The sequence below is a fragment of the Podarcis tiliguerta genome (genome assembly GCF_965153285.1).
Source record: "Podarcis tiliguerta genome assembly, chromosome: 9".
NCBI lineage: Eukaryota > Metazoa > Chordata > Lepidosauria > Squamata > Lacertidae > Podarcis > Podarcis tiliguerta.
In genome coordinates, this window is record NC_139542.1 from 3,593,524 (window position 1) to 3,618,707 (window position 25,184).

The window sequence follows — 25,184 nt, forward strand, 5'->3', positions numbered from 1 at the left end:
GGGACCTCTAGGGTGTTGCTATTTATGGACCTTAAGGTCCTCCGTGGGGCATACCGGGAGAGGCGGTCCCGTAGGTACGATTTAGGAAATAGGAAACAGGAAATATTTTTCTCCATCCACTCTGCCCATGCCAAGCATAATTTTGTGCACTTCCGTCATGCCACCTGTTACTCACCTATACTCTAAACTACGTAAGTGATAGTGACTGCATGCTCAACCTTTGATAACCTGGTGCCCTCCTTATTTTTTTAGACTACAATGCCCATCAGCCTCAGACAGCACGGCTGTAGTCCAAAACATCTGAGCATGCACCACCTTTGCAAAGTCTGCCCTAGTTGTTTCATTCAGAGATCTGTATGTTAGAGAGAACGAAATCAGCTGTAAAATTATGTTCCTAAAACAAAAAAAATGCATTTCGAATCAGTAGATCAGCTTAAGATATCAGATATGGCTAGATCACACATCAGGTGAGTTTTAAGCAGGTGTCTTAATGCCAACTCTGCAGGTGTCAGCCCGACGTTCATTGCAATTAAGCACATTTCATGGTAAGGAATCCCGCAAGTTAATTATGGGGTGGGGTGCAAATAAATTGCTTCATTTGCTTGTCCAGAAAGTGATCCTCAGGCCTGTCAACAGGCAAAGAGGAAGCAAAACTACAGAATATTCGCATGGCACAAAGTTACAATTTTATATTGTAAGCTGCCCTATGATCCTCGAATGAAGGGCAGTATAGAAATGTAATAAAATAATAATGATGATGAAAAGGTAAAGGACCCCTGACAGTTAAGTCCAGTCGCGAACGACTCTGGGGTTGTGGCGCTCATCTCGCTTTACTGGCCAAACGAGCCCACGTTTGTCCGCAGACAGTTTTTCCGGGTCATGTGGCCAGCATGACTAAGCCGCTTTTGGCGAACCAGAGCAGTGCACGGAAATGCCGTTTACCTTCCCGCCGGAGTGGTACCTATTTATCTACTTGCACTTTGACGTGCTTTGGAACTGACGTGCTTTGGTCCCTGGCAGAAGCAGGGACCGAGCAACGGGAGCTCACCCCGTCACGGGGATTCGAACCGCCAACCTTCTGATCGGCAAGTCCTAGGCTCAGTTGTTTAGACCACAGCGCCACCCGCGTCCCCTAAAATAATAATAGTCATAAATAAACTGTGGAACTCCCTGCCTCAGGTGGTAGAAATGACCTCCAACTAGGATCGCTTTACAAATTGGACAAATTCGTGGAAAAGGCTTTCAAAAGCTAGTAGCCACAATGGCTATACTCTGCCTCCAAAGTTGGAGGCAATGAAATACAAAGCTTAATATCTTTCCTTCTTTTTTAACCAAACCAAGACTTTTATCTAGTTACAATAAAAACACAAAAAAGAGAAAAAGAGAGGAGGAGGAGGTTAAAAGAGAAAGTTGGAAAACTAAGATTCAGAAAGTAAAGAACTTCCGATTTTTCACCTGTCTGCTATATAAAAGCAATATTCACTTCATCCAGAGGCAGTGATGCTTCTGAATGCCAATTGCTGGAAACCACAGGAGAGGGATCTTGTGTTCGAATCCTACTTGCAGGTTCCACACAAGCATCTCGTTGGCCCCTGGGAAAAGAGGCTGCTGGAGTCAGTGGGCCACTCTGTGTGATCCAGAAAACCTCTTCTTATGTTCTTACGCTGCAGTTTGGGGGTTACGCACTTTCTTTTTATGCAATGGGTCCCACGTTCGGTGCCCAACATCTCCACGTCGGGCTGGGAAGGAGCAGAATGTGGGCATCACAGCAAGCTGCCACCGATAGCTGTTAAACCCAGGAATTCCTGGCCTCCATCAGGGAACTTCCACCCCGAAGGAGCAAAAGAATCCTGGCCTGCTCCTATGCTTTTAAGCGCAGCTCGAACTGCAGAAATTAGCAGGAGAGGCTTTCTTTAAATACTTCCACCTGCAGAGATGCAGCAGGAGGCTTAAAAAGTTGACAGCCCTCCCGTCTCCAGTAAGTTTGGAGGTGTCGCTGAAGCACGCAGGGCCTTGCAGAGAGGTTCCCTAGATGCCGGCATGAGCCTTAACAGAGGACCCTCACCCCCCGGGAGAGGTTTATTAATTGTGACAGTGAATCTCTGTATCCACTGATTTCTCTCTCCCTTCGCAAAGACTTCAAGGCGGTGGCTAGTCTGGCCCAGCCATTCATCATAGTTAAGCTACCTGTCGTATCCAGGCTATGATGAAACAGACCCTTCCTCCTTTCTCAGCATCGCGGCCCCCCACCTTGCCCTTTGCCCCATGCATCATGCAGAACTGACAACAGGTATACATGCTAATTGTGTGTGTGTCTGTGTGTGTGTGTGTGTGTGTGTGTGCAAGCTTCACTGTGTCCTGGCTGGAGGAATGCAGGCTGGAAGAGGACACAGCAGCGTTTTTAGAGAATTCAATGGGCTCTACCTGTGACTACCTTTCAAGATGAATCAGAAACTACAACTAAGCTAGTATGTAGGTGCCAAACTGGAGACTGGGAGTGGCCGCCGAAACCATATAACACCAGTCCTAAAGGTCTACACTGGCTCCCAGTACGTTTCTGAGCACAGTTCAGAGTATTGTTGCTGACCTTTAAAGCTCTAAATGGCCTTGGCCCTGTAAACCTGAAGGAGTGTCTCCACCCCCATCATTCAGCCTGGACACTGAGGTCCAGCTCCGAAGGTCTCCTGGCGGTTCCCTCCCTGCGAGAAGTGAGGTTACAGGGAACCAGGCAGAGGGCCTTCTCGGTGGCAGCACCTGCCCTGTGAAACGCCCTCCCATCAGATGCCAAGGAGATGAATAATTAAATATCTTTTAGAAGACATCTGAAGGCAGCCCTGTGTAGGGAAGTTTTTAATGGTCAAATCTTTTATTATGCTTTTATTATTTTGTTGGGAGCCACCCAGAGTGGCTGGGGAAACCCAGTCAGATGGGCAGCATATAAATAACAAAATTATTATTATTACTATTATTATTATTATTAGTTGGAAGAGGCAGGCTGGCCAAACAGGTCTGACAGGTTGTTAAAAAAAAATCCTGCAACACCTATCTGACCAGAGTTGACAGTGTCAGTAGTGATGTGTATGTTTGTGTGTTTATGTCAGGCATGAGGAAGCTCAGGCCCAGAGCCAAATCCAGCCCTCCAGAATTATAGAATCATAGAATGGGAAGGGAACCTGAGGATCATCTAGTCCAACCCCCTTCAATGCAGGAATACGTAGCTGTCCCATACAGGGATTGAACTTACAACCTTGGTGTTATCAGCACCACAGTCTAGTCAACTGAGCTATCCAGCTGATCTGGTTTCAGTTGAGCCCTGTTCATGGATTCAGCTGGTAAAAGGTCTCATGTTGACCATCCCCACATTTTTAACATTCTGTCATTCCCCCAGATTGCAGAAGTATTTTGGGCTTGGGGGGGCTGCATGACTTTGAGGGGCCACCTATCTGCTGTCGTCCTCCTGGCCCCCCTTTGCTGATTTGGTCCAGAAATAACTGGGTGTTTTATATCCCCTTAACGGGAGCTAAATGTGTGCAAAGCGGCCTGCCGTCTCTCCCCCCATCCCCCCCCGCCAGCCCCAAGCCTCCCCCCCTCCGCTCCATTACCGTATTGATCGGGGAGATATTGCAGAAGACAGAAGAGCAAGAACTTCTGATTGCTGGCACTTAGCTTGACAGCAATCCAATAGCCTTGAGATCCTGATGTACAGTCTAGAGCCGTCATCATTGGTAGTGGGCTGGGGGGGGGGAGAGGAAGGCCAGGGGGCAGGTTAAGGAGCACAGCAAGGAACTCTCCCTGAGACGCAACTGAAATCAGAGGCTCAAAAAGACAGCCGCTTCCCTCCAGATTCTTAGGACTGCAACCAATTAAATACTGCAATTAAATATTTTTGTGCTGCTGTTTCACAAAGAGCTTTCCAAACTGTGTGTCACGACACGTTAGTGTGTTGGCTGCAGCCTGCAGAGGTGTCGCACGAACACTCCTTGCGCTCATTCCGGGACTAGAAAGGGGGTAGTTTAACCTCTGCTTTTCTAGCAAAACTGAATTTTACTGTGTCATGAAATGATGCAGGTCTAAAAAGTGCGTGACCAACATGGCAATTTTGGAAATCTGGGAAGCTTGCTGGGTGGTGTACAAGGCATAGAGCCTACAGCTATCATGGTTGTATTTCTTCCTATAGACATAGAAGCATAAGGCTAGCGTCACGCAGTCCCCCACTGAAGGATTCGTAGTGCCTTCTCACAGTCTTGGGTTTGCAAATGCAGGGCAGGGAACGGGAACCCCAAGTTTGAAGGAGCTGTCAGAGGAAGTGGGAGGACTGTAAAGGGAAGGAGGTGGTAAGCAACACAAGCGGGGGGCAGCCACCCCTAGCTTAAAATAGTTAAATATTTATTGGTTTGCTGCGTATGTCGCCTTGAGAGCTTTGGGTAATACAGTACGGCCACATCTTACGGCCCTTTAGCTTGTGCAATCTCAGCCTTGCGTTGTGTAAGGCTGGCCGGTTGAAATTGTGCAAATTAAATGCATGCAAAGTTTTCTCAGCTCAAAAAGAGCTTTTAAGCTCTCTGGCTTGCTCTGCTGGGCAAGGTCCTCTGGGCACACCAGTTCTGGAAGCCTGGGAGATATCGTGGGAACTCGAACAGACCCACAAGATCTGGCGAGAGCGTCCCGAAGGCAGCACACTGAGCCGGTCTAGAAAGCTTCTAAGCTCTCGGCCTTGTTTGCCAGGCAAGTCCTGCTCAGCACACCAGCTCTGGGAGGGTAAGGATTTTCGCACGGGGGGGTGATTGTTCAAGTATATGCATTTTTGCATATGTCTGGAAGCCTCGGAACAGAACTCATGGCTAAATGCAATCGTACTGCAAAGTTATAAGAAGGAGAGTTCCCAGGACCAAAAAATAGGAAGATGGCAGGTTCTGTCGGCCTTGCTTTCATCACAGACCACGGCCATATATGTCACACATTAGAAACTGCTTTGAAAGAGCAGTTGCTTAACCCAAGGTAGACTTTTAAGGCTTTCAAGGGATCTTTTCAAAACCACCGACAAACCGTGGGTCATCTCTCTGTCCAGAGATGCATTCTGTGATTTGTTGCCAGTTTTGTTGTCATCCAAGAAAGAAAGTGAGAGAGAAAGAGATTAACAAATAGCAATGTCTTGAATCATTATAGAATTGTAACATTGGAAGGGAGCCCAATGTTCTTCCTACACTCGAGTAGGACCCTGGCAGAGACACATGCCCAACTGGCATGTTCTCTCCCTCCAGGTCAATCATTCAGGAGCTTCAAAAGCTTTCTTCAGCCTGAACATCACAGCGACCGATGCCAACAGACACCGGCACACTTAGGGATCCGCAGAGTCTGCGCAGTTCACGTGACAGACCTCAGCAACTCAGCATTTTGGTTAATCTACTTTATTTACATATAAACACACACGGCGCACTGCAACATGGCTCCCACTCTCTCTAGCATCAGACAGCAAAGAGAAAAAAACAAACAAAGGACAATAGTCCCACTTCACAGAACACAGGAACACAAACATCCTGTCTCCGTCACTTCCCACTCTGTGGAGTCAAAACATATACGTCATGTGAAAGACAACAATCCCATGACTGCAATCACAGAGCAGGAATTCTAACAGTCCAACCCACTGCAGTGCAGGAATTATTTGCCCAAGGAAGAGCAATCTGCTTGTCGTGCTGGCAAGCACCAGATCTGTAATCCTTTTTTTGTTTTTACCTGCACAGTCTCCCAATGTAAACCTTTTATTTGTTAGTGGTTGGGGTTCCCCTCTCCCCCCGCCCCCATGTCAAATCATGCTAATCCTAAAAGAGACGGCTTTCACTCTGTAGAAATGCAAAGAGTTTGTGTGGGTATGTGCATGTGTTTTCTCAATGTGTCTGGTGTGACCCAGAGTGGCTGCAGGAGAAGCGACTGAGACGGGCATGAGTGCCCACAGCTCTGTGTCAGAATTCCAGATATGCCCACAAGATCCCAAAAGGTGGTGATCCCTGCAATGGGATATGCAAATACGTTTTTGCATGCAGCTGGTCTGCTCAGGGCTGTCGTGCGGGGAATGTTTAAGGAGCCACCAAGAAATAAGTTGCTAGCTTGATGTGTGTGTGTGTTTGTGTGTGTGTGTTTGCCTGCAGAAGATACAGATGATTGTGTGGATGGTTGTCGCCTTCTAGTGGAAATCCGCGGAGACATGAAATGCCCCGTGATCCCAGCCACAGGTCACTCGAGAAGAGCATTATGTGGTTGCAATGTTCAAAGAGGCACAGGGAGGCAGGGCCAGTGCAAGGACTAAATGTGTTTTCTCTTCTTTTAACATTTTTTTAATTACGTAGATTTTCACATTTTTATACACCTTGTTGTTGTTTAGTCAGTTAGTCGTGTCCAACTCTTTGTGACCCCCTGGACCAGAGCACGCCAGGCCCTCCTGTCTTCCACTGCCTCCCGCAGTTTGGTCAAACTCATGTTCATAGCTTTGAGAACACTGTCCAACCACCTCATCCTCTGTCGTCCCCTTCTCCTTGTGCCCTCCATCTTTCCCAGCATCAGGGTCTTCTCCAGGGAGTCTTCTCTTCTCATGAGGTGGCCAAAGTCTTGGAGCCTCAGCTTCAGGATCTGTCCTTCCAGTGAGCACTCAGGGCTGATTTCCTTCAGAATGGATTGGTTTGATCTTCTTGCAGGCCATGGGACTCTCAAGAGTCTCCTCCAGCACCATAATTCAAAATTTATAGACTTTATCTCTAACCAATTCAAACATTAAATTACAAGGTTCTTTGAACCTTCAGACTTCCTCTCCTCCTTCCTGTGGGTTCTTATATTAAAAGTTTAAGTTTTCTGCATCTTTTACTTTATCCAACTATTGTTTACCCTCAGTTATCATAATCAATTTCACATTACAAATGTCATTACAACGCTACCAATGATTTTAACTGTTTACAGTGGTTTTTTAAGTAAACTATGAATTTACTCCAGTCTCTAACAAATACTTGATCCTCTTGGTTTCTGATTTTCCCCGTCAGTTTCGCCATTTCCGCATATTCCATCAATTTCGTCTGCCATTCTTCCTTCATTGGTAATTCTTCTTCTTTCCATTTTTGGGCTAGTAACATTCTTGCCACCACCGTTGCATACATAAAAAGTCTTTTGTCGTCTCTTGGTAGTTCTTCACCTATTAAACCTAATAGAAAGCCTTCTGGTTTCTTAAGAAATGTATTTTAAAACGTTTTCTTTACTTCATTATAAATCATTTCCCAGAAGTCTTTTACCTTAAAACATGCCCACCACATATGATAAAATGTACCTTCTCTCTCTTTACATTTCCGACATAAATTTGATTTAGTTTTATTCATTTTTGCAGTCTTTTGTGTTTTCTCATGTGAGGCTTTGCTTTTAACCAGCTCCCAAATTATGAGTCCTCAGAGCTCACAAACGTTTTCAGCAATGCCAAAAATAATAATAAATGCCTTCCCAATACTGTCAGTTTTTTGGCACTGATAGTGAAAATGCCAGAGGCTGGCATCATTGGGCGTTGGGCAAGACCCATGTTTTATGTGTACGTACACCTGTATCAGGTTGATTCTAAATAGCACATTTGCTTGAAATGATAATAATAATGAACGAATGAATATTCATCATCGAAAAGTATAACTCTTGCGGGGTGATTGCATTAAGGTTTGCCTTCCAAGAGGGATTGCAGTCAGCCTCTCCTTTGTTTCCCTCCCCACAGGAAGTGCTACTCAAGAGAGCGGCTGACCTGGTGGAAGCGTTATATGGGATGCCGCACAACAACCAGGTAGGCCTCAGCCTCCTCTTGGGGTATACCTGAAGGAGCATCTCCACCCCCATCATTCAGCCCGGACACTGAGGTCCAGCTCTGAGGGCCTTCTGGCGGTTCCCTCGCTGCAAGAAGTGAGGTTACAGGGAACCAGGCAGAGGGCCTTCTTAGTGGTGGCACCTGCCCTGTGGAACACCCTCCCTTCAGATGTCAAGGCAATAAACAACTATTTTACTTTTAAAAGACACCTGAAGGCAGCCCTGTTTAGGGAGATTTTAATGTCTGACACTATATTGTTTTTGATATTTGGTTGGAAGCCACCCAGAGTGGCTGGGGAGACCCAGTCAGATGGGCGGGGTATAAATAATAAATTATTATATTATTATTTTTATCAAGCCAGACTTGTCGGAAGGGGCTGTGCAACTCAGGACTTATAAGTAAAGAAAAAGTGTTTTATATGCGTTGTAACACGGGGACACAAGATGGCACTGTGGAGTCCTGTCTTTCGCCAACGTGATTTCCTGTTATGAAGTTTACAACGCGTTTTCCTGAAATGTTTTTTTGCCATCTCTAGATCCAGCCTCAAAATCCTCTCCCATCACCAGACATACACACACACACCTTGTTGCCTCCTTTCCTAACCCAAAGGTGTGTGGTTTTCCCTTGTTGTGTTGATCCCTTGTGGGAGTCAGGGTTCCCCCCCCCCCACCTCCCCAGGGCATCTGGACAAGCAGGACCCCCTCCTATATCAGTGGGTCCTGAGTGTCACCTTTTACATTTTCCCCACAATGCCCCAGGGTGCCCAGCATATCGTCACTCTGGCGCATTGTGGAACTTCTTCAATGGCAGCCTTAGGCGGAGTCAAGCTAATGGTCCATTCAGCTCAGTCGTGGAATCAGAGAAAGGTAGAATTGGAAGGGGTCCCGGGGGTCATCTGTTCCAACCCCCTGCAATGCAGGAATCTCAACTAAAGCAACAACTCTTTCTGCACTTAGGCTGGAAGGACCAACTGCACCAATATGAAATGGGGACACCTGGCTTGCCCGTTGTACATGTGAAAAGGGTCTGGGGGTCTTGGTGGACCACACGCTGGACATAAACCAATGGTGTGATGCAGCAGCAAAAAAAAGCTAATGCTATTCCAGGCTGCATCCACAGATGTCTAGTGTAGGGTTACCAGACGTCCCTGGTTTCCGGGGACAGTCCCCGGATTTGCAAATCTGTCCCTGGACAAATTCTGTCCCCGGAATGTCCCCTGATTTGCAAATCTGTCCCCGGGAAATGTGGTAGCAACAGCCTCAGCAGCCAGGAGCTGCTCGCTGCCATGGTGCCCGCCATTTTTCCTTGCTGTAAGTCCCCATATGATGTGTCTTGTCCGCAACACATCATATGGGGACTTCCAGCGAGGAAAAATGCCGGGCGCCACGGCAGCGAGCAGCTCCTGAAGCCAGCCAGAGCCAACTGCACTACCAGGCTGGCTCCGGGCTGCTGACTGCCACTGCCAAAGGGGAACTGGGGATGTCCGGCGGTACAGATCTCCTGCCCCCTTCCTCCTTTGTTTTGACTGATCGGGGGAGGCTCAGGAGTTGCGGGCAGGCGGCTGTTGCCCAGTTTTTAAAAAACTCTGCACATTTATGTTTCACAGGGTGCCAAAGAAGGGCTTTGCGCCTTGCCTGGCAGAGAAACCGTGCGCCTTGCGCCCCTCCTGGGCAACGGCCGGCCGCCCTGACTCCCGAGCCTCCCCCAATCTGTCAAAATAAAGGGGGAAGGGGACAGGAAATTGGGGGAGGCTCGGGAGTCATGGGCGGGCGGCACGCCATTGCCCAGTTTTTTAAAAACTCTGTGCATTTATGTTCCACAGGGTGTGAAAGAAGGTCTTTGCATCTTTATACAATATGCATGTGTGCTTGGGACCAGGGTCTTTTGCCTCACCATCCCCACTACTGACTCCCTGTTGCTACTCAGATTCAAAAAAATAAGGGGGGGGGGGGTCCCCAGTTTCATTGAAAAAAATCTGGTAACCATAGTCTGGTGTTCTGATCAAGGCTGGAGGCCATCTCTGCTTGCTGTAGCAAGGAGTTCCACAGTTTTAACGATGTGCTACATGAAGAAGCATCTTTTTCTACCTGTCCTAATGACTCCAGCTCACTCAGCTGCCTTTAGCAAGCCACTGCTCACTCCTCCTCAATATCCCTGTGCGTAGAATAGCCTGCTTCATAGCATTGTTGTAAGGACAGCTGAAATAGTACCCAGGAAGCCATGAGTCTCTTAATCACGGGGTCGTGGGTTCGAGGCTCACTTTAATAATAATAATAATAAATTATTTATACCCCGCCCTTCCCAGTTCAGAAAACCAGGCCCAGGGTGGCTAATAACAAATTTAAAACACTTAATTGATGCAACAGAAAACAGCATAAAACGTGAATAACAATAAATTCAGAATTCAAAAATCAATTTAGGGGGGAAATCCATACAATAAACATTAGATGATCACCAGGGCTAGCTGGCTAAATGAGTCCTGTTTGGGCCAGCGAGGAGACCAGGGGAGAATTAGCTGTGGGATCCCAGAGCGGGTAATCTTCATAAAAAGGGGAGGGGGAGGGAAGGAAGGGGAATAAAAGATCAGGCACGATTCCTGCAGTGCAGGGGGTTGGATTAGATGATGCTCGGGGTCCAACACACAGAACCATAGAATTCTAGACTTGGAGGGGACCCCAAGGGGCATCTAGTCCAACCCAGTGCAATGCAGGAAAAAGCATCCATGACTCTTCTACAATTCTGTAAGCCCTCGAGGCACCCAAAAGTGCTATATATCAATGCGGACCCTTTACGACTGGCGCATCTTGACCCCTTTCCACATGGGGGTCCCTGACCAAGCCCCTCCCCTCCCAGGTGTGTCTACCACCTTTGCGGTGGTAGTTTCCTTCCTTGCGATACTTGAGAGTTGTGTTTCCGGGACCCCACCCCTCTCCTTGTCCCTGCTGGAAACCATTTTCTTTTTAACAACTGTACTTTTCTCTCTAATTGCCGTAACCCGCCCTGGGACCTGTGGTGCAGGGTGGGAGAGGAATCAAAATATTGTTGATGCTGCAGAAGGAGCAGCACATGTTTGTATCTTGCGCAGGTCGGTGGATTTGGCGGGGGATGTTTTTTCAGAGTGGCGTTCCAGGGACCCCGGTCATCCGGCCCGTTTTTACGTCCCTCTCTAGGTCCCGCTGCCAGTAATTGCTTCCATGTCCCGGACCTTGTTTGCTACCTCTCTCCCACACACCCAACCTTGCATCCAGCTAGCTGGGCCCCATACGAGGGCCTGGCTCTCCAGCCCCACATCTGTTCGTCATTAGGAATTCCAGGGCCGTTAAGTCACGGGCTCAAGGCGGCCCCATCCTTCCCGCACCCCCGTAACTGGGCCCAGCCGGTGCTTTCATGGCTCAGCAGCGGTTAGCACCACCTGCACGGATATTGCTTTGGGCTCGTGGAGGCGTCGGGTCAGGCCATCGGCTGGGAGGCGTTCAACTCTGCGATGGGGCCTTGTTTTCCTCCTCCAAGTCCCTTGTCGCTCTTCCCTTCCCAGGGCATAAATCTTCCCCTGCTCGCAAACAAAATGGCGGGCCTCAGCTCTCAGCCTGCTCTCCCAGGGGAAACCCGGGCCAGGCTACATGTTACTCTCGGAGCAGGAACAAAGAAGAAGGGGATCCAATCCTGAAGGACGCTGAACCTCCCTCAGAAGCAGGCAGGGAAACCTGGGTGTGTCAGCCAGAAGGAGAAGGAGGATGAGGGCGAAACTAGAATGAAGATGGCGGTCTCTCCTTCCCTTTTTAAGCAGTGGTTGGGTGGCCATCTGCCAGGGATTCTTGAGTCATGATTCCTGCATTGATCCTTGGCGTCATTCTGCCTTGGTCAGACCTCACCTCAAGTCCTGTGTCCAGTTCTGGACAGCACAGCTTAAAGAGGATATTGATTAGCTTGCAGGTCTGAAGAGGAGGGTGACCAAGATGGTCAAGGGTCTGGAAACCAAGCCTTAGGAAGAAGGCTTGAGGGAGTTGGGAATGTTTAACCTGGAGAAGAAGGGACTGGGATGTGATGTGGGGGTTTCATAGATTTAAGGGCTGTCCCAGGAAAGATGGAACAAGCTTTTTTTCTTCTGCTCCAGTGGGCAGGGGCCAAACCAATGCATTCAATGACAAGAAATAAGAACTTTCTGACAGTTAGGGCTGATAGACAGTGGAAAGGTATTCCACAGGAGGTTATGGACTCTCGTTCCTTGGAGGTTTTTAAGTAGAGGTGGGGGGGCCTTCTGTCAGATATTCTTTTGTTGACATTCCTGCATTGTAGGGGGTTGGGCTAGATGATCCTCGGGGTCCCTTCCAACTCTACAATTCTATGATTCTATGAGCTTTGGGAGTCCCTTCCAACTCTATGATTCTCTGAAAATCAGTTGCCTCTGGCGCCACCTACTGTTGGGCTCCCAGCCTTCTGCTGTACCTGCTCCCAATGGGCAGCAGCGTTCAAACCAAGTGAAACTGAAAACACGACAGTGATGATGATGTCCATTAGGTCCAGTCGTGGCCGACTCTGGGGTTGTGGCGCTCATCTCGTTTTATTAGCCGAGGGAGCTGGCGTACAGCTTCTGGGTCATGTGGCCAGCATGACTAAGCCGCTTCTGGCGAACCAGAGCAGCACACAGAAATGCCATTTACCTTCCCGCCGGGGCTGTACCTATTTATCTACTTGCACTTTGAGGTGCTTCGAACTGCTAGGCTGGCAGGAGCAGGGACCGAGCAACGGGAGCTCACCCTGCCGCAGGGATTCGAACCGCCGACCTTCTACACACAGAATTGTAGAGTCGGAAGAGACCCTGAGGATCATCTAGTCCAACCCCCTGCAATGCAGGAATATGCAGTTGTCCCATGCTGGGGATTGAACCTGCAACCTTGGTGTTATCAACGCCATGCTCTAACCAACTGAGCTATCCAGGCTGTCATTCTGATCGGCAAGTCCTAGGCTCTGTGGTTTAACCCACAGCGCCACCCGCGTCCCGATGATCTTCATACATGGACTTATTTGCAATATTAATTGATGCAATTATTCCATCGGTCGGATTGCAAATGTCTGCGTTCTCTCCCCTCTCTCCCAGGACATAATTCTGAAGCGAGCGGCGGACATCGCCGAGGCTTTGTACAGCGTCCCTCGCAACCCCAACCAGTTGACCTCACTGACCGGGAACCATGCCCACTCGGGCATGATGAATGTCAACTCCTTTGGGAGCCAGCTGGCCGTCAACATCAGCGAATCCACCCAGGGCTCAGAGCAAGGTAGGCAGAGGCTGGGCATCTTTCCTGCGGCTCTCAAGTGACCACTCCTGGGAGCCAGCGTCAGAGGCCGTCCTTTGAGGACCTTCCACAAGATAAGTCTCAGAGAGGGTGGCAACAAAGGGGTGGCCTTTGCATGTTTTACTATGTTTTTAGACATGCTGGCAGCCACCCGGAGTGGCCGGGGCAACCCAGTCACATGGGCAGGGTACAAATAAAAAATGATGATGATGATGATGGTAATGATTGTCTGCTTTGCAAGCAGAAGGTCCCAGGTTCAATCCCTGCCACTTCCAGGTAGTTATTATTATTATTATTATTAGTGGCTACCACCCGCAGTCGCCCTAGCAAGGCTGCCATTATCACCTCTTCAGCACCAGGTTATGGCACTCCCAGGCTTTTGATGGGGTGTGATGGGATCATTATCTATATCTATATCTAACTGCTATGCAGGAATCCCTGGCAGATGCACCCTCCAAACTCTGAATCTAACATTGTGAGTCAAGGAAGGAAGGGAGAGGGGAGAGAAAAGAAAGGAAGGAAGGAAGGGAGGGAGGGAGGGAGGGAGGAAGGAAGGGAGGGAGGGAGGGAAAAAAGAGAGGGGGGAGAAAAGGAAGGAAGGAAGGAAGGAAGGAAGGAAGGAAGGAAGGAAGGAAGAAAGGAAGGAAGGGGAAAAAGAGAGGGGGGAGAAAAGGAAGGAAGGGAAGGAGGGAGAGGAGGGGAGAGAAAGACAGATAGGAAGGAAGGAATGGAGAGAGAGGAGAGAAAGATAGAAGGAAGGAAGGAGAGGGAGGAAGGAAAAGGAAGAAAAAGAGAGAGGAGAGATAGATAGATAGATAGATAGATAGATAGATAGATAGATAGATAGATGATAGATGATAGATAGATAGATGATAGATAGATAGATAGATAGATAGATAGATGATAGATAGATAGATAGATAGATAGATAGATAGATAGATAGATGATAGATAGATAGATAGATAGATAGATGATAGATAGATAGATAGATGATAGATAGATAGATAGATAGATAGATAGATAGATAGATAGATAGATAGATAGATGATAGATAGATATAGATAGATAGATAGATGATAGATAGATAGATAGGAAGGGAGAGAAAGAGAATGGGGGAGAAAAGGAAGGAAGGAAGTAGAAGAAGGGAGAGAAAGAGAGAGAGGAGGGAGAGATAGGAAGGGAGGAAGTAGAAGAAGGGAGAGAAAGAGAGAGAGGAGGGAGAGATAGGAAGGAAGGAAGGAAGGAAGGAAGGAAGGAAGGAAGGAAGGAAGGGAAAGAGAGAGGAGGGGAGAAAAGGAAGGGAAGGAAGGAGAGGAAGGGAGAGAGAGAGAGAAGGGGGAGGGAAAGATAGATAGGAAGGAATGAAGGGAGAGAGAGGAGAGAAAGATAGAAGGAAGGAAGGAGAGGGGGGGAGGAAGGAAGGCAAGCAAGGAAGACATCTTAAGATATTTAGTAAACTGAGCAACTATATAACTTCCTGCCCTGCCTTCCAGGGTACACACGCAACACGAGCAGTGTCTCGCCACGAGGCTATGTCCCCAGCTCCACCCCGCAGCAGAGCAACTACAACACCATCACGTCCAGCATGAACGGCTATGCGGGGACTGCCATGACCAGCCTGGGGGTTCCGGGGTCCCCCAGCTTCCTCAACGGCTCCACGGCCAACTCCCCCTACGCCAGTAAGTGTCTGCCGCCTTTGCGGAACAGCAGGTCGAGGGTGCCTGGGCAGAGCTTCCCTTTCCTGAGAATTGCAGCTCCGTTTTAAGAAGGCTAAGGGACTAGTCCTCATGGCAGGGGAAGCTGCACCTGGGAACTCCCAGGTGAGGTCCGAGGATAGACAAATCCCTGTCTCTGATTTCTCAGTTTCTCACTTTTCCAATCCTGAATCTAGTTCTCCACATTTTTGCAGCAATTTGTGAAAATTCTTCAGACTTTTAGTGTCAATTTGATATCACTGTACTCTTCCCAGCGCCAGCTGAAAACATTTTTGCTTAGACAAGCCTACCCAGAAATCTAGAAGGGTGGTTTGTTTTTAGTTTACTGCTGACTAAAATAGAATAGTTTATTCTATGATTCTATGATTCTATGACTTTAATTTCTGGATCATTTTAATGGTTCTTTCTTAATAATACTTTTATTGCTTATTCTTTTTTTGTGCTCTGAGGGTTATTTCCTTTACAGTCAAGCAGTATATAAATTCATGAAGTAAATAAAAAAATAGAAATTCACCAAACGTGCACATTTTTGCATGCAATATACACATTTTTGCATGCAACTTCCTCCAATATAATGCTTTTTGGCACGTTGTTTTTGCTAATATATGCTTTTCTTGGTCACACTGCCCTGTGATACACATTGCTTCATTGGAGAACTGAGTTGCAAAATTCAGAGGAGTGACGAATTTTGAAAGTTTTAGCTCCTGCTCGTTGGTTTGTAGAATCATAGCACTGTAGAATTGGAAGGGATCAAGAGGGTCATTAAGGCCAACCTCTGCAAACGTGATAAATAATAATGATAATGTGCTGTAGGGACGCGGGTGGTGCTGTGGGTAAAACCTCAGCGCCTAGGACTTGCTGATCACATGGTCGGCGGTTCGAATCCCCGCGGCAGGGTGAGCTCCCGTCGTTCGGTCCCAGCTCCTGCCCACTTAGCAGTTCGAAAGCACAATTAAGTGCAAGTAGATAAATAGGTACCGCTTTCTAGCGGGAAGGTAAACGGCGTTCCGTGTGCTGCTCTGGTGCCTGTTCGCCAGAGCAGCTTCGTCACGCTGGCCACGTGACCCGGAAGTGTCTGCGGACAGCGCTGGCTCCTGGCCTCTAGAGTGAGATGAGCGCACAACCCTAGAGTCTGTCAAGACCGGCCCGTACGGGCAGGGGTACCTTTACCTTTACCTTTACCTTAATGTGCTGGGGGGGGTTATGGTTTGTTTTATGTTCCTATTTTTAATATGTACAGTCGTACCTAGTTTGTCGAATGCCTTGGCACTAGTACGTTTCGGCTCCTGAACGAGCAGAATCCGGAAGCGAGCGTTCCAGTTTCTGAACGTTTTTTTGGAAGCCGGATGTCCGATGAGGCTTCTGCTATTGTTTCTGGTGCGGCTGCGCAATCGGAAGCCGTGTCTTGGTTTCCGAATGTTTCTGGAGTCGGACAGACTTCCGGAACGCATTCTGTTCGAAAACCAAGGGACGACTGTATTTTAGTGCCATGAGTTCACCGTATAAAAAACACAGAATACAGTCCAATGGGGGTCCACCTCCCCTCGCCCCGGCTCACTCCCGCTGCCGGCTAACCCCTATCCTTCTTTCCACGCCAGTCATGCCCTCCAGCCCGCCCCTGGGGGCCTCGTCCATCGCCAGCTCCTCGACCCCGGGAGGCGTCTTCTCTTTCTCTCCCGTCAACATGATCTCCGCTGTCAAGCAGAAAAGCGCCTTTGCCCCCGTGGTGCGGCCGCAAGCCTCTCCGCCCCCTAACTGCACCAGTGCCAACGGGAACACTCTGCAGGGTGAGTTGGCCAGTCCTCGCCGTCCGTCTCCTTCGGTGGCAGCTGGGGCATGAAGGGGTGCAAGTCACGGGGGCAGCTGGGGCCACGGGAAAGGAGCGGGTGGGATGTGGCAGGAGGGGCGAGGCGGCCATGCTTTGCCATGTGGTGGCGGTGGCAGCAACGATGCGCCCTGTTCACTCGTTTCCTCAGCACAAGGATTTGCACTTCTGCAACAGACTTCCCTCCCCTCTGAATCTGTTCTGGGTTTTCCCCCAACCCTCTGGAGGCAATTTGGGAAGCGGGTAGGAGGCACGAGCGAAGGAAGAACGTAAGAAGGAGCTGCTGGATCAGACCAGGGGCCCACCTAGTCCAGCTTCCTGTGCTCACAGTGGCCAACCAGATGTGTGTGGAAGTACGCAAGCAGGATCTGTGGCTCCCAGCAAGAGGGATTTAGCAGCGTCTCTGCCTCTGAGCATGGAGCTGTCCTGGTTAGAAGCCATTGGCAGCCATTGGTAGCCAGTGTGGTGTAGTGGTTAAGAGCGGTCGTCTCGTAATCTGGTAAACCGGGTTCGCGTCTCCGCTCCTCCACATGCAGCTGCTGGGTGACCTTGGGCCAGTCACACTTCTCTGAAGTCTCTCAGCCCCACTCACCTCAGCCCCACTCACCTTGTTGTGGGGGAGGAAGGGAAAGGAGAATGTTAGCCGCTTTGAGACTCCTTCGGGTAGTGATAAAGTGGGATATCAAATCCAATTTCTTCTTCTTCTTCTTCTTCTTCTTCTTCTTCTTCTTCTTCTTCTTCTTCTTCTTCTCCTCCTTCTCTTCCATGAATTTGTCCAATCCTCTTTTAAAGCCATCCAAGTTAGTGCCTGACACCGTGGGCGGGAGTTCCACAGGCTAACTTTCTCTTACCCGTCCCTGAATCTTCTTCCAACCTTCAGCCTCACTGGTTGTCCACAAGTTCTAATGTCAACGAGAAAGGGAGAAACACTTTTCTCAATCCACTTTCTCTGTGCCCTGCAAGATTTCATCAACTCCTATCATGCCTAGGGTGTCCCCACAATGCCCTGGAGTTGAGCACAGGAGGCATGTTGGGGGGGGGAATTGGGGTTAGTTCTATTGCACCGCTGTAAATCCTTGCACTGACAGGACGACTTAGCTGGATACTGCCCAACAATGACGACGTTGATTGCATTCATATTTCCTCCAAGGTGGGTTCCTCCTCTCCCCATTTTACCCTCACGCCAACCCTGCGAGGTGGATTAGGCACTGTGGCTGGCCCAGGGTCACCCAGCGGGCTTCGTGGCAGAGTGAAGATTTGAACCCTGACCTCCTAGGTCTTGGTCTGGGTTAAACGCTCTAACCGCTACACTACGCAGCCTGGGTGTGGTGCATCACCTCCTTTGGGCGGGTCAGTGCCACGGCTGCCCTCTTGATCAACATCTTCCCTGGGGACTTGGGAGAGATGCTAACAAGGGGTTCCCCTAGCTGCCTTCCTGACCCCATACAGGAGGAATCCTCACCCGGAGTTGAAATTGGGTGGGTGGGTGTTCCTGGGATCAGGCCCCTTTTACCCAGCAGCAGTCGCTTATGAGGTCAGCCTTGGCTGCAAACTTTCCTCTTCCTTAACCGCCTTTCCTTCTTTGCTTTCTTTCGTCCCACCCCCGTCATTTTCCTTTTCTCGCTTGCTCTCGCTTCCGCCGCTCTGTCCTTTGCCCGCCCTGCGTCACTGCTTGCCGGGTCCTGCCAACCAGACCAAACCTTTGAGGATTCGGCAGACAAGTTCCACACTCCGTCTCGGTCGCTGCAAGGACTGGCTTATTCCTAATCACACAGTATGTTTCTTCTCTCGTTCTCGCGCCTTGCTCTGTCAGCCTTCCCCCTCTTTTCTGCTCCTCTTGCCGTGAATGAGTACGACTCCTTAACAGTGACCTTGCGAGGTGGGCCTACCCCTTTTGCTCACCAGAGGGTAGTACCCACTAACCAGGGGGCCTCTTGCCACCACACACTTTCTGCTACATTCTCCCCAAAGAAGCAGCCCAGAAAACATTAATTTCATGTTGAAAGAGCCAAGTCCACTTAACCCTTACCACCTATGATTATCAAACCAGCAGCCCTGGCAAGACCCCTGACCTGGCTTTTAGGAGGTCTGCCGTCAAGTCAGATTGCTGAGACTGTGGCAAGAATTCTCCGTAAGCAACTGCGTTGGCCTGAGGTGCAATTTCCAGCAGGGCCTTTGAGGTGGTGGCTCCTATGGTTTGACGAGCTGTTGCACATGCTCAGTAGAGTTCAGTAGAGAGGGATCTCCCGCCCGCCTGGCTCGACAGGCGCAAAGGAAGATCGCCTACTCTCCTCTGACTGCCACCGTTTAAAGAAGGGAGATCGGAAAGTGGTAAGATTCTCATCCTCGCTTGGCAGGATGATGCAGACGGCTGGCTTTGCCACCTGGTCAGATGCATGCCGTGGTAAGTTGCCCCTTGCTACAAGGTCTACAAGGCCTTCAGACCGTGTCTCAGATGCTGCCCAAACCCCAAAGGGTCTACGGCACCAGGTCTTCACCAACCTCGTGCCCTCTGGATACTGATGTACTACAACTCCCATCAGGAGGGCACCAGATTGGCACAAGCAATTCCAGACATGTAAAAAGGCTCTGTGTGCATAGAGGTCCCATGAGGGGTGAGGAACCTGCTGCCATCACCGACACTGCAGGAATACAGCCCTCCTCATGCTTGACCATTGGCCATATTGACTGGCAATGATGGGAACTGGAGTACAACCTTTATGTATTATTATATCCCACTGGGGCTACATTCCCGGGATTGTGCCGGAAGCCAAAACCGCTCATCGTCAAAACACACTGGGCGCAAGGGCAGTTGGGAATGCCGAAAATTTTTTTCCTCGATGCCTGCCTTCTTCTTATTTTGATTTTGCCAAGTGTGCATGCGCAACTACTTTTTGGTTTTTCCCTTCCCTGTTTTATGCCCACAACAACCCTGTGGGGTAGGCTAGAATGAGAGACAGTGTTTGCCCCCCCTAAAGTCACACCCAGTGAGCTTCATGGCTGAGCTCACTGGTCTCCCAGTCCAACGCTCTGACCACTACACCGCGCTGCCTGGAAGGGCTGCAGGTTCCTCGCCCTTTGTCCACAACGTGGCTCAGCTGATGACGTGGCCGCAGAACTTGACCCTTCTCTCCTTTGCTTTCCAGCGTTGTCGGGTCTCATCGTTCCGCCCATGTGATCGGGAAACGGAGGATGGGCTGGGCTGGAAGGAGGGACCAACAGACTGGCGCTGACCCAGACCCTTGGACTTGGAAGGGTGTGGGCCCTGCTCAATGCGTTCCTGGAGCCCACGCCTCCCCACCCCCAGCTCCTTTCAACCCGGCTGCGGGATTTCGAGGAGGCTCCCCCTTCTGGTGGGAGGCTGCAGTGCAGCGAGGCAAGCACTGGGAAGTGATGCTCATTCATCTGCTACCAGGAGATGCCCAGCCACAAACTGGGGGCGAAGATATAATTTTTTGAGAGAGGTGTTTGAGGGGGTTTCAGCACTGCCATCCTTCCTTTACCCCACCCTCCTGCACCATTCCTCGCAGCTTTGGTTAAAGAATCGGAAGCCAAGCCCAACTGCACCGTCCCCCCACTTGGGTCCCACCCCCCTAAGGTAGATTTGCTCCCAGCAAAGAGCGGAGTGTTCTCCCGTCTTAGCCAGAGAGGGTCTCCCTTTGGAAGCCGGACCCTGAGCATCAGCCCTGCGCACCAGGACTCCTGGGTCCTCCTCCTCACTATTCTTAAATTGTTGCTCCCATGGCCTTGGGTGTGAACCCCAGGAAATGATTTGGCAAGAGGGGGTGGTCTTTCCTATGCTTCGGGGGGCTTCCATCTCTGCTCCAAAGCAAGCTGGTTCGCGTTACGCCCCTAGCCAAACCAGAGATTGCTTTCTGGTGAGGGGGGAAGAGAGTTGGCGTTCCCTTTTCTAAACCCCCACCTTGCAACGCGCAGGCCCTATCAGTCCTCCAGCACAGAAAAACCTGGGTGCTGGAGGACCTCGCTGTGGGTAAAGCCTTTGGGGCTCACCGCTCCATCGCATCGCCCAAAAGGTCCATCCCTTGCCAACCGCAACTTCTAACCAGCCTCCTCTTAACACGTGTCTTAATCTGAAGGTTTTGGGGCTAAGCAGCCCCTTCTAACAGGACACGTGTGAAGAACCCTGGCAACTTTCCCCCTTCCGCCCAGATCTTGGCCATGTGTTGCTCATCTTCTTCCCAGGCGTTCCAGATGTTGAAATGCCCACCCACGAATCCCCCAGAGAGAGTTTCTCCTTCGCTCCTTTCCGCCTCACCCCATCGAGCCAGGAAGGGCCTCTGTCTCCCATTCCTGAAACCAGAAAGGGCTCGACAAGCCAAATGCTTCTAAATTGATGCGCTCTTGTGCCGGGTGAATGGCAGGAGCCTTCGTGGGGACAACCGGCTTCTCTGCCGAAAAGCAGCAAATGTCCCGTACCGGCCGGCTTTCCAGTGCAGGAGGGTGGGCTCGGAGCTCTAAGGTTTTGCAAGCTCGTGGATCAGGAGGATCACACGGCAAGACCCCAATCTGGTCCCACCTCCCCTGGGATTCAGTAGGTGACAGGAAGCTGCCTTGTACCAAGAAAGAGCACAGATACACCTGGCTCAGGTGGGACCTGCTACATGCAAGGCAGGTGTCCTGGCCCTCAGCATCATTGATACTTAGTGGCAAGGACTTTCCAGGACTTCAGGCAAGGATCCCTCCCTTGCAGATGCCACAGGTGGGAGATGGGACCTTCTACATGCGAGGCAGGTGTCCTGGCCCTGAGCCAAGGCCCAACCAGTGAGCCACAGTAGCTCTGGAGTGGTGCCGCAGTTTGTGGCTTGCGGGAAGCATTTTTCCACCTGGTGTAATACTTAAGAGACAGCCCTGTAGGAGCAGAAAGTGAAGAGGGAGTAGGCAGCCCCGGACTCACAGTTCACGTGAATGTCTCCCCATAGGGGACCCACCCCCAACCCGTCATAGAATTGTAGAGTTGGAAGGGACCCGGGGGTCATCTAGTCCAACCCCCTGCAATACCCCAGAATACCCCTCCCCTGGTAACCCAGAGCCTGCTTTCTTCCCCCAGGAGCAGAGAAGGTGTTAGGATAGCCCTGGTGCCCACAGAAAGTGATCCTCAGCTGTAGTCACATCAACACTCATATCTCACTTTAAGAGTCATGGCTTCCCCCAAAAAATATTCCTGGGAACTATAGTTTTGTTACGGGCACGGAGGGTGGTAAGGAAACCCTGTACAAACTACGGTTCACAGGATATTATTTTTTTTTTGGGGGGGGGAGCCATGATTCTCTAAAGTGGTATAAGAGGGCTTTAAATTTATGGTGTGGCCGCAACCAAAATCTACGGTATAAACTTCTGCCTGGTTGTCTTATCTGTGTTCCCCTATAAGGAATCACGGGAATTTTAGATTGTTGAGGGGGAAACATAGTAGATCCTCTGTTTTGAGATTCCCCAGCCTCTCCTCAGAGAACTGCCGGTCCCTGGGGAGAAGGAATGGCTATTAAACCGGTTTAAAGAGTAGACTAGATGCCAAGCCTTTTGAAGGCATGTGCTCCTGTACGTGAACCTTGCCTGTGGACAGCACAGAAATTGAGAATTGGGTGTTGCCTCAGCAAACACTCCCCTGATCCCAGATTTGCTAAAATGTTGGGGGATTTGGGGGTGCTTGAGGGTGTGGGAACTCCTTTGCCGAACCCCCACAAACGCTTCCACCCCGATGGGCTGGTTTTCAGCTTCAGACCTGGACGGAAAGGAACGAGAGATCAGGGATTGCACCCAACATTAGCGAGGAGCCTTTTTTCCCAGGGGGAGACTCAGCAAGCGTCGGACGGAGAGCTAAGCACCTTCTCATCCCATGAACTGATTATTCCCGCTGCAGTGGCATTACAAGGCAAACAAGGGTGCCCACCCAACCTGGTTTGGCACCCAAAGCCGCCCCCCTGGAAAACTGGGCACCTGTTTCCACGCTAAGGCCCCTGGAAAACTCACACTGGCATTAGTTGTCAGTCCCTTTCCCCCTCGGCAGCCACAACGATTTCAGGACGTGCCTTTCCATGTTCGGAAAATGGCCTTCAGGAGGGCTTGTTCCTATTTCCAGTTTCACATTTTCCTCCTTTGTTTTCTTTTCAACCACCTGGGCAATCTCAAGCCCATACGAAATGCCGGTACACTGTTTTTTGCATATCTTTTTTTTTTATATCTATATAAAAAACCCTCTCCCTTTCTTTTTTTAAAGCGACAGAAATACAGTCCTGTGTTGTTGTTTTTACACACACTTCTTTTCTTTTTTGTAAAAAGAGAATTAGAGTTTTAAAAAACTGGGGCGCTTTCCAGCAGAGCGTTCTCCGGCCCCAGCCCCGCTAAAAACGAGGCGCTGAGTTTGTGCCAACGGAGCTGTGGTCGGGGAGCTTCCTGCTGACTCGCTCCCCTGGCTTTTCAGGCGAATCTTCTCTCGGCCTCCCGCACTTATTTTTCTAGCATTATTTCCAAGTGGGAAGGAGGGGATCAAACTTTTGTAAATAAAGATTATGAGGAAAGAAGAGCCCCGGATGCTGGGCTTGCAAACCACCCCCTCGCCGGGGGCTTGTTCTCTCTCTGTGTATTTATCTTTGTCGTATGGAGAATCCTTCTCCTGTTTCATGTTTCCTTTGTATTTTTTTTATTATTGTTTCTAATTTTTAATTTTATTTTATACATTGTCCGTTGTGTGTCCTGTGACGGCTGTTGTACAATAGCAATGTTGATAAATGCCCGGCTGCACTGTTTTTCAATGTAAGCACATGTCAATCAACTACGACTTTCATTTCTTAGGAAATGGGACCTCTAGAGTTGAAATATTTGCACCCGTTTCCCCCACCTCTCAAGTTGAAAGGTCAGAGTGGTCCTTATCCTCACCCCAACACCACTTTCCTCCCTTAAATACTGTTTCAACTTGGATTTCTTTAGAGGTAAAAGGACCCCTGACCATTAGGTACAGTCGTGGCCGACTCTGGGGTTGCGGCACTCATCTCACTTTATTGGCCGAGGGAGCCGGCGTACAGCTTCTGGGTTGTGTGGCCAGCATGACTGAGCCGCTTCTGGTGAACCAGAGCAGCGCACGGAAACGCCGTTTACCTTCCCGCCGGAGCAGTACCTACTTATCTACTTGCACTTTGACGTGCTTTTGAACTGCTAGATTGGCAGGAGCAGGGACTGAGCAACGGGAGCTCACCCTGTGGCAAGGATTCAAACCGCCGACCTTCTGATCGGCAAGCCCAAGAGGCTCTGTGGTTTAACCCACAGCACCACCCCCTCTGTCAATCTGGTGCCTTCCAGGTGTTTTGAACTACAACTCCCAGCAGCCCCACAAGTTTCACAAGCTGTGTGTTGGAATACACACATCCTGTACAGGAGGAGCTGAAGGGCAGCACTGCCAACTTGAATCTAATATTGGGGAGACCTAGGTAGGCCTCACTCTGCATAATTGATCATATGACACAACACACACACACACACTATTTGAATGGAAATGTCCATCAACTTTGGGGGGCCCTAAAATATTTTATAGGAGGGCTTAAGACCCTTCAGCCCCTAGGAGTTGGCTCCGGTGCCAGTGTGCCTTGAAAATGTTTGCCCTCCCCTGTCAGATGAATTCACCACTTTGCATGTAAAGGAGATGTACTACGTCTGAGCTATATCCCATCCCCAAAGGAACGCTTCCATAGAACTCTAAATATTCCAAGTTGACTAGAAAATGAGGGTGTGCATTGGCTTGGGATGAAACCTGACCTTCAGAGAGATTCTGGGATTTTATTTCTGGGTGAAGTCAAACCGGAGAGTCCCCAAAGTGCCTCGGCATCTCGGACACACACAAAACCCACGCCACCAACAAGCGTCTGCTAAAACTGAGCTAAGGTCTCTTCAGCTCACCATATAAGCAAAACTTCCCATATAAGGGGAGGGAGAGTTGCACTGTGATTTGACAGGTCTGGTTTTTAATCAAAGGGAATTGTTTTATCTGGAGTTTCCGATTCTTGGTGCTTTTGGCGGTGGGGAGCAATGGGTGCCCTTATAGTTCTCTCAGCCCACCCCCTGAAAAGAGAGAGAAAAGAATAAACTTTAAGGATGCCTAGCACAAGAAATGGAACTGATGCATCTGCTATTTGGCAGGTTCCTTGCCTAGGGGCACCTCTCTTATGTCTGCTGTTGCCCAACCCACAAAAATGCTGGGGGACAATGATTGATTACTCTGTATCCTCCCCTAAACCTGTAAAGGCTGCCCTGGTGCAAAAAGACCGCTGCATTTATTCTGAAATTTGGCAGGAGTCGACCAACTCTCAGAGGCATCTACCATGCCTGCAAATCCCATCTACTACAGTCCAATCTATATAAAATTGTAAAGGTGCCCAAGACAAAAACTGCTACACGGCTTGGCAACTTGGCAGACTTAATCCATTACAAAATGGTCCCTTTGCTTGTAAATTTCACCCACTTCTTACAGAACAAAAAAAAAAAGACAGGTTCTGATTTCCCAACAGCCAATTGTGGTG

The 25,184-nt window shown here is 49.5% G+C and overlaps 1 protein-coding gene across 3 annotated transcripts in view; it reads left to right on the forward strand.

The window, feature by feature from the left end:
* Positions 1-23,431, forward strand: part of LOC310657552 (transcription factor COE1-like) — a 107,063-nt gene extending 83,632 nt beyond the window's left edge. The window contains exons 13-18 of one of the 3 annotated variants that reach the window (XM_083398366.1): positions 7,736-7,801; positions 12,921-13,098; positions 14,610-14,795; positions 16,430-16,618; positions 18,350-18,430; positions 19,803-23,431. In XM_083398366.1, coding sequence (XP_083254492.1) covers positions 7,736-7,801; positions 12,921-13,098; positions 14,610-14,795; positions 16,430-16,618; positions 18,350-18,423 — 693 coding nt within the window. In that variant the 3' untranslated portion in view covers positions 18,424-18,430; positions 19,803-23,431. The remainder of the gene's footprint in view (positions 1-7,735; positions 7,802-12,920; positions 13,099-14,609; positions 14,796-16,429; positions 16,619-18,349; positions 18,431-19,802) is intronic. The other 2 variants (XM_083398368.1, XM_083398367.1) reach the window with 2 other exon arrangements.
* The last annotated feature ends 1,753 nt before the right edge of the window (positions 23,432-25,184 follow it).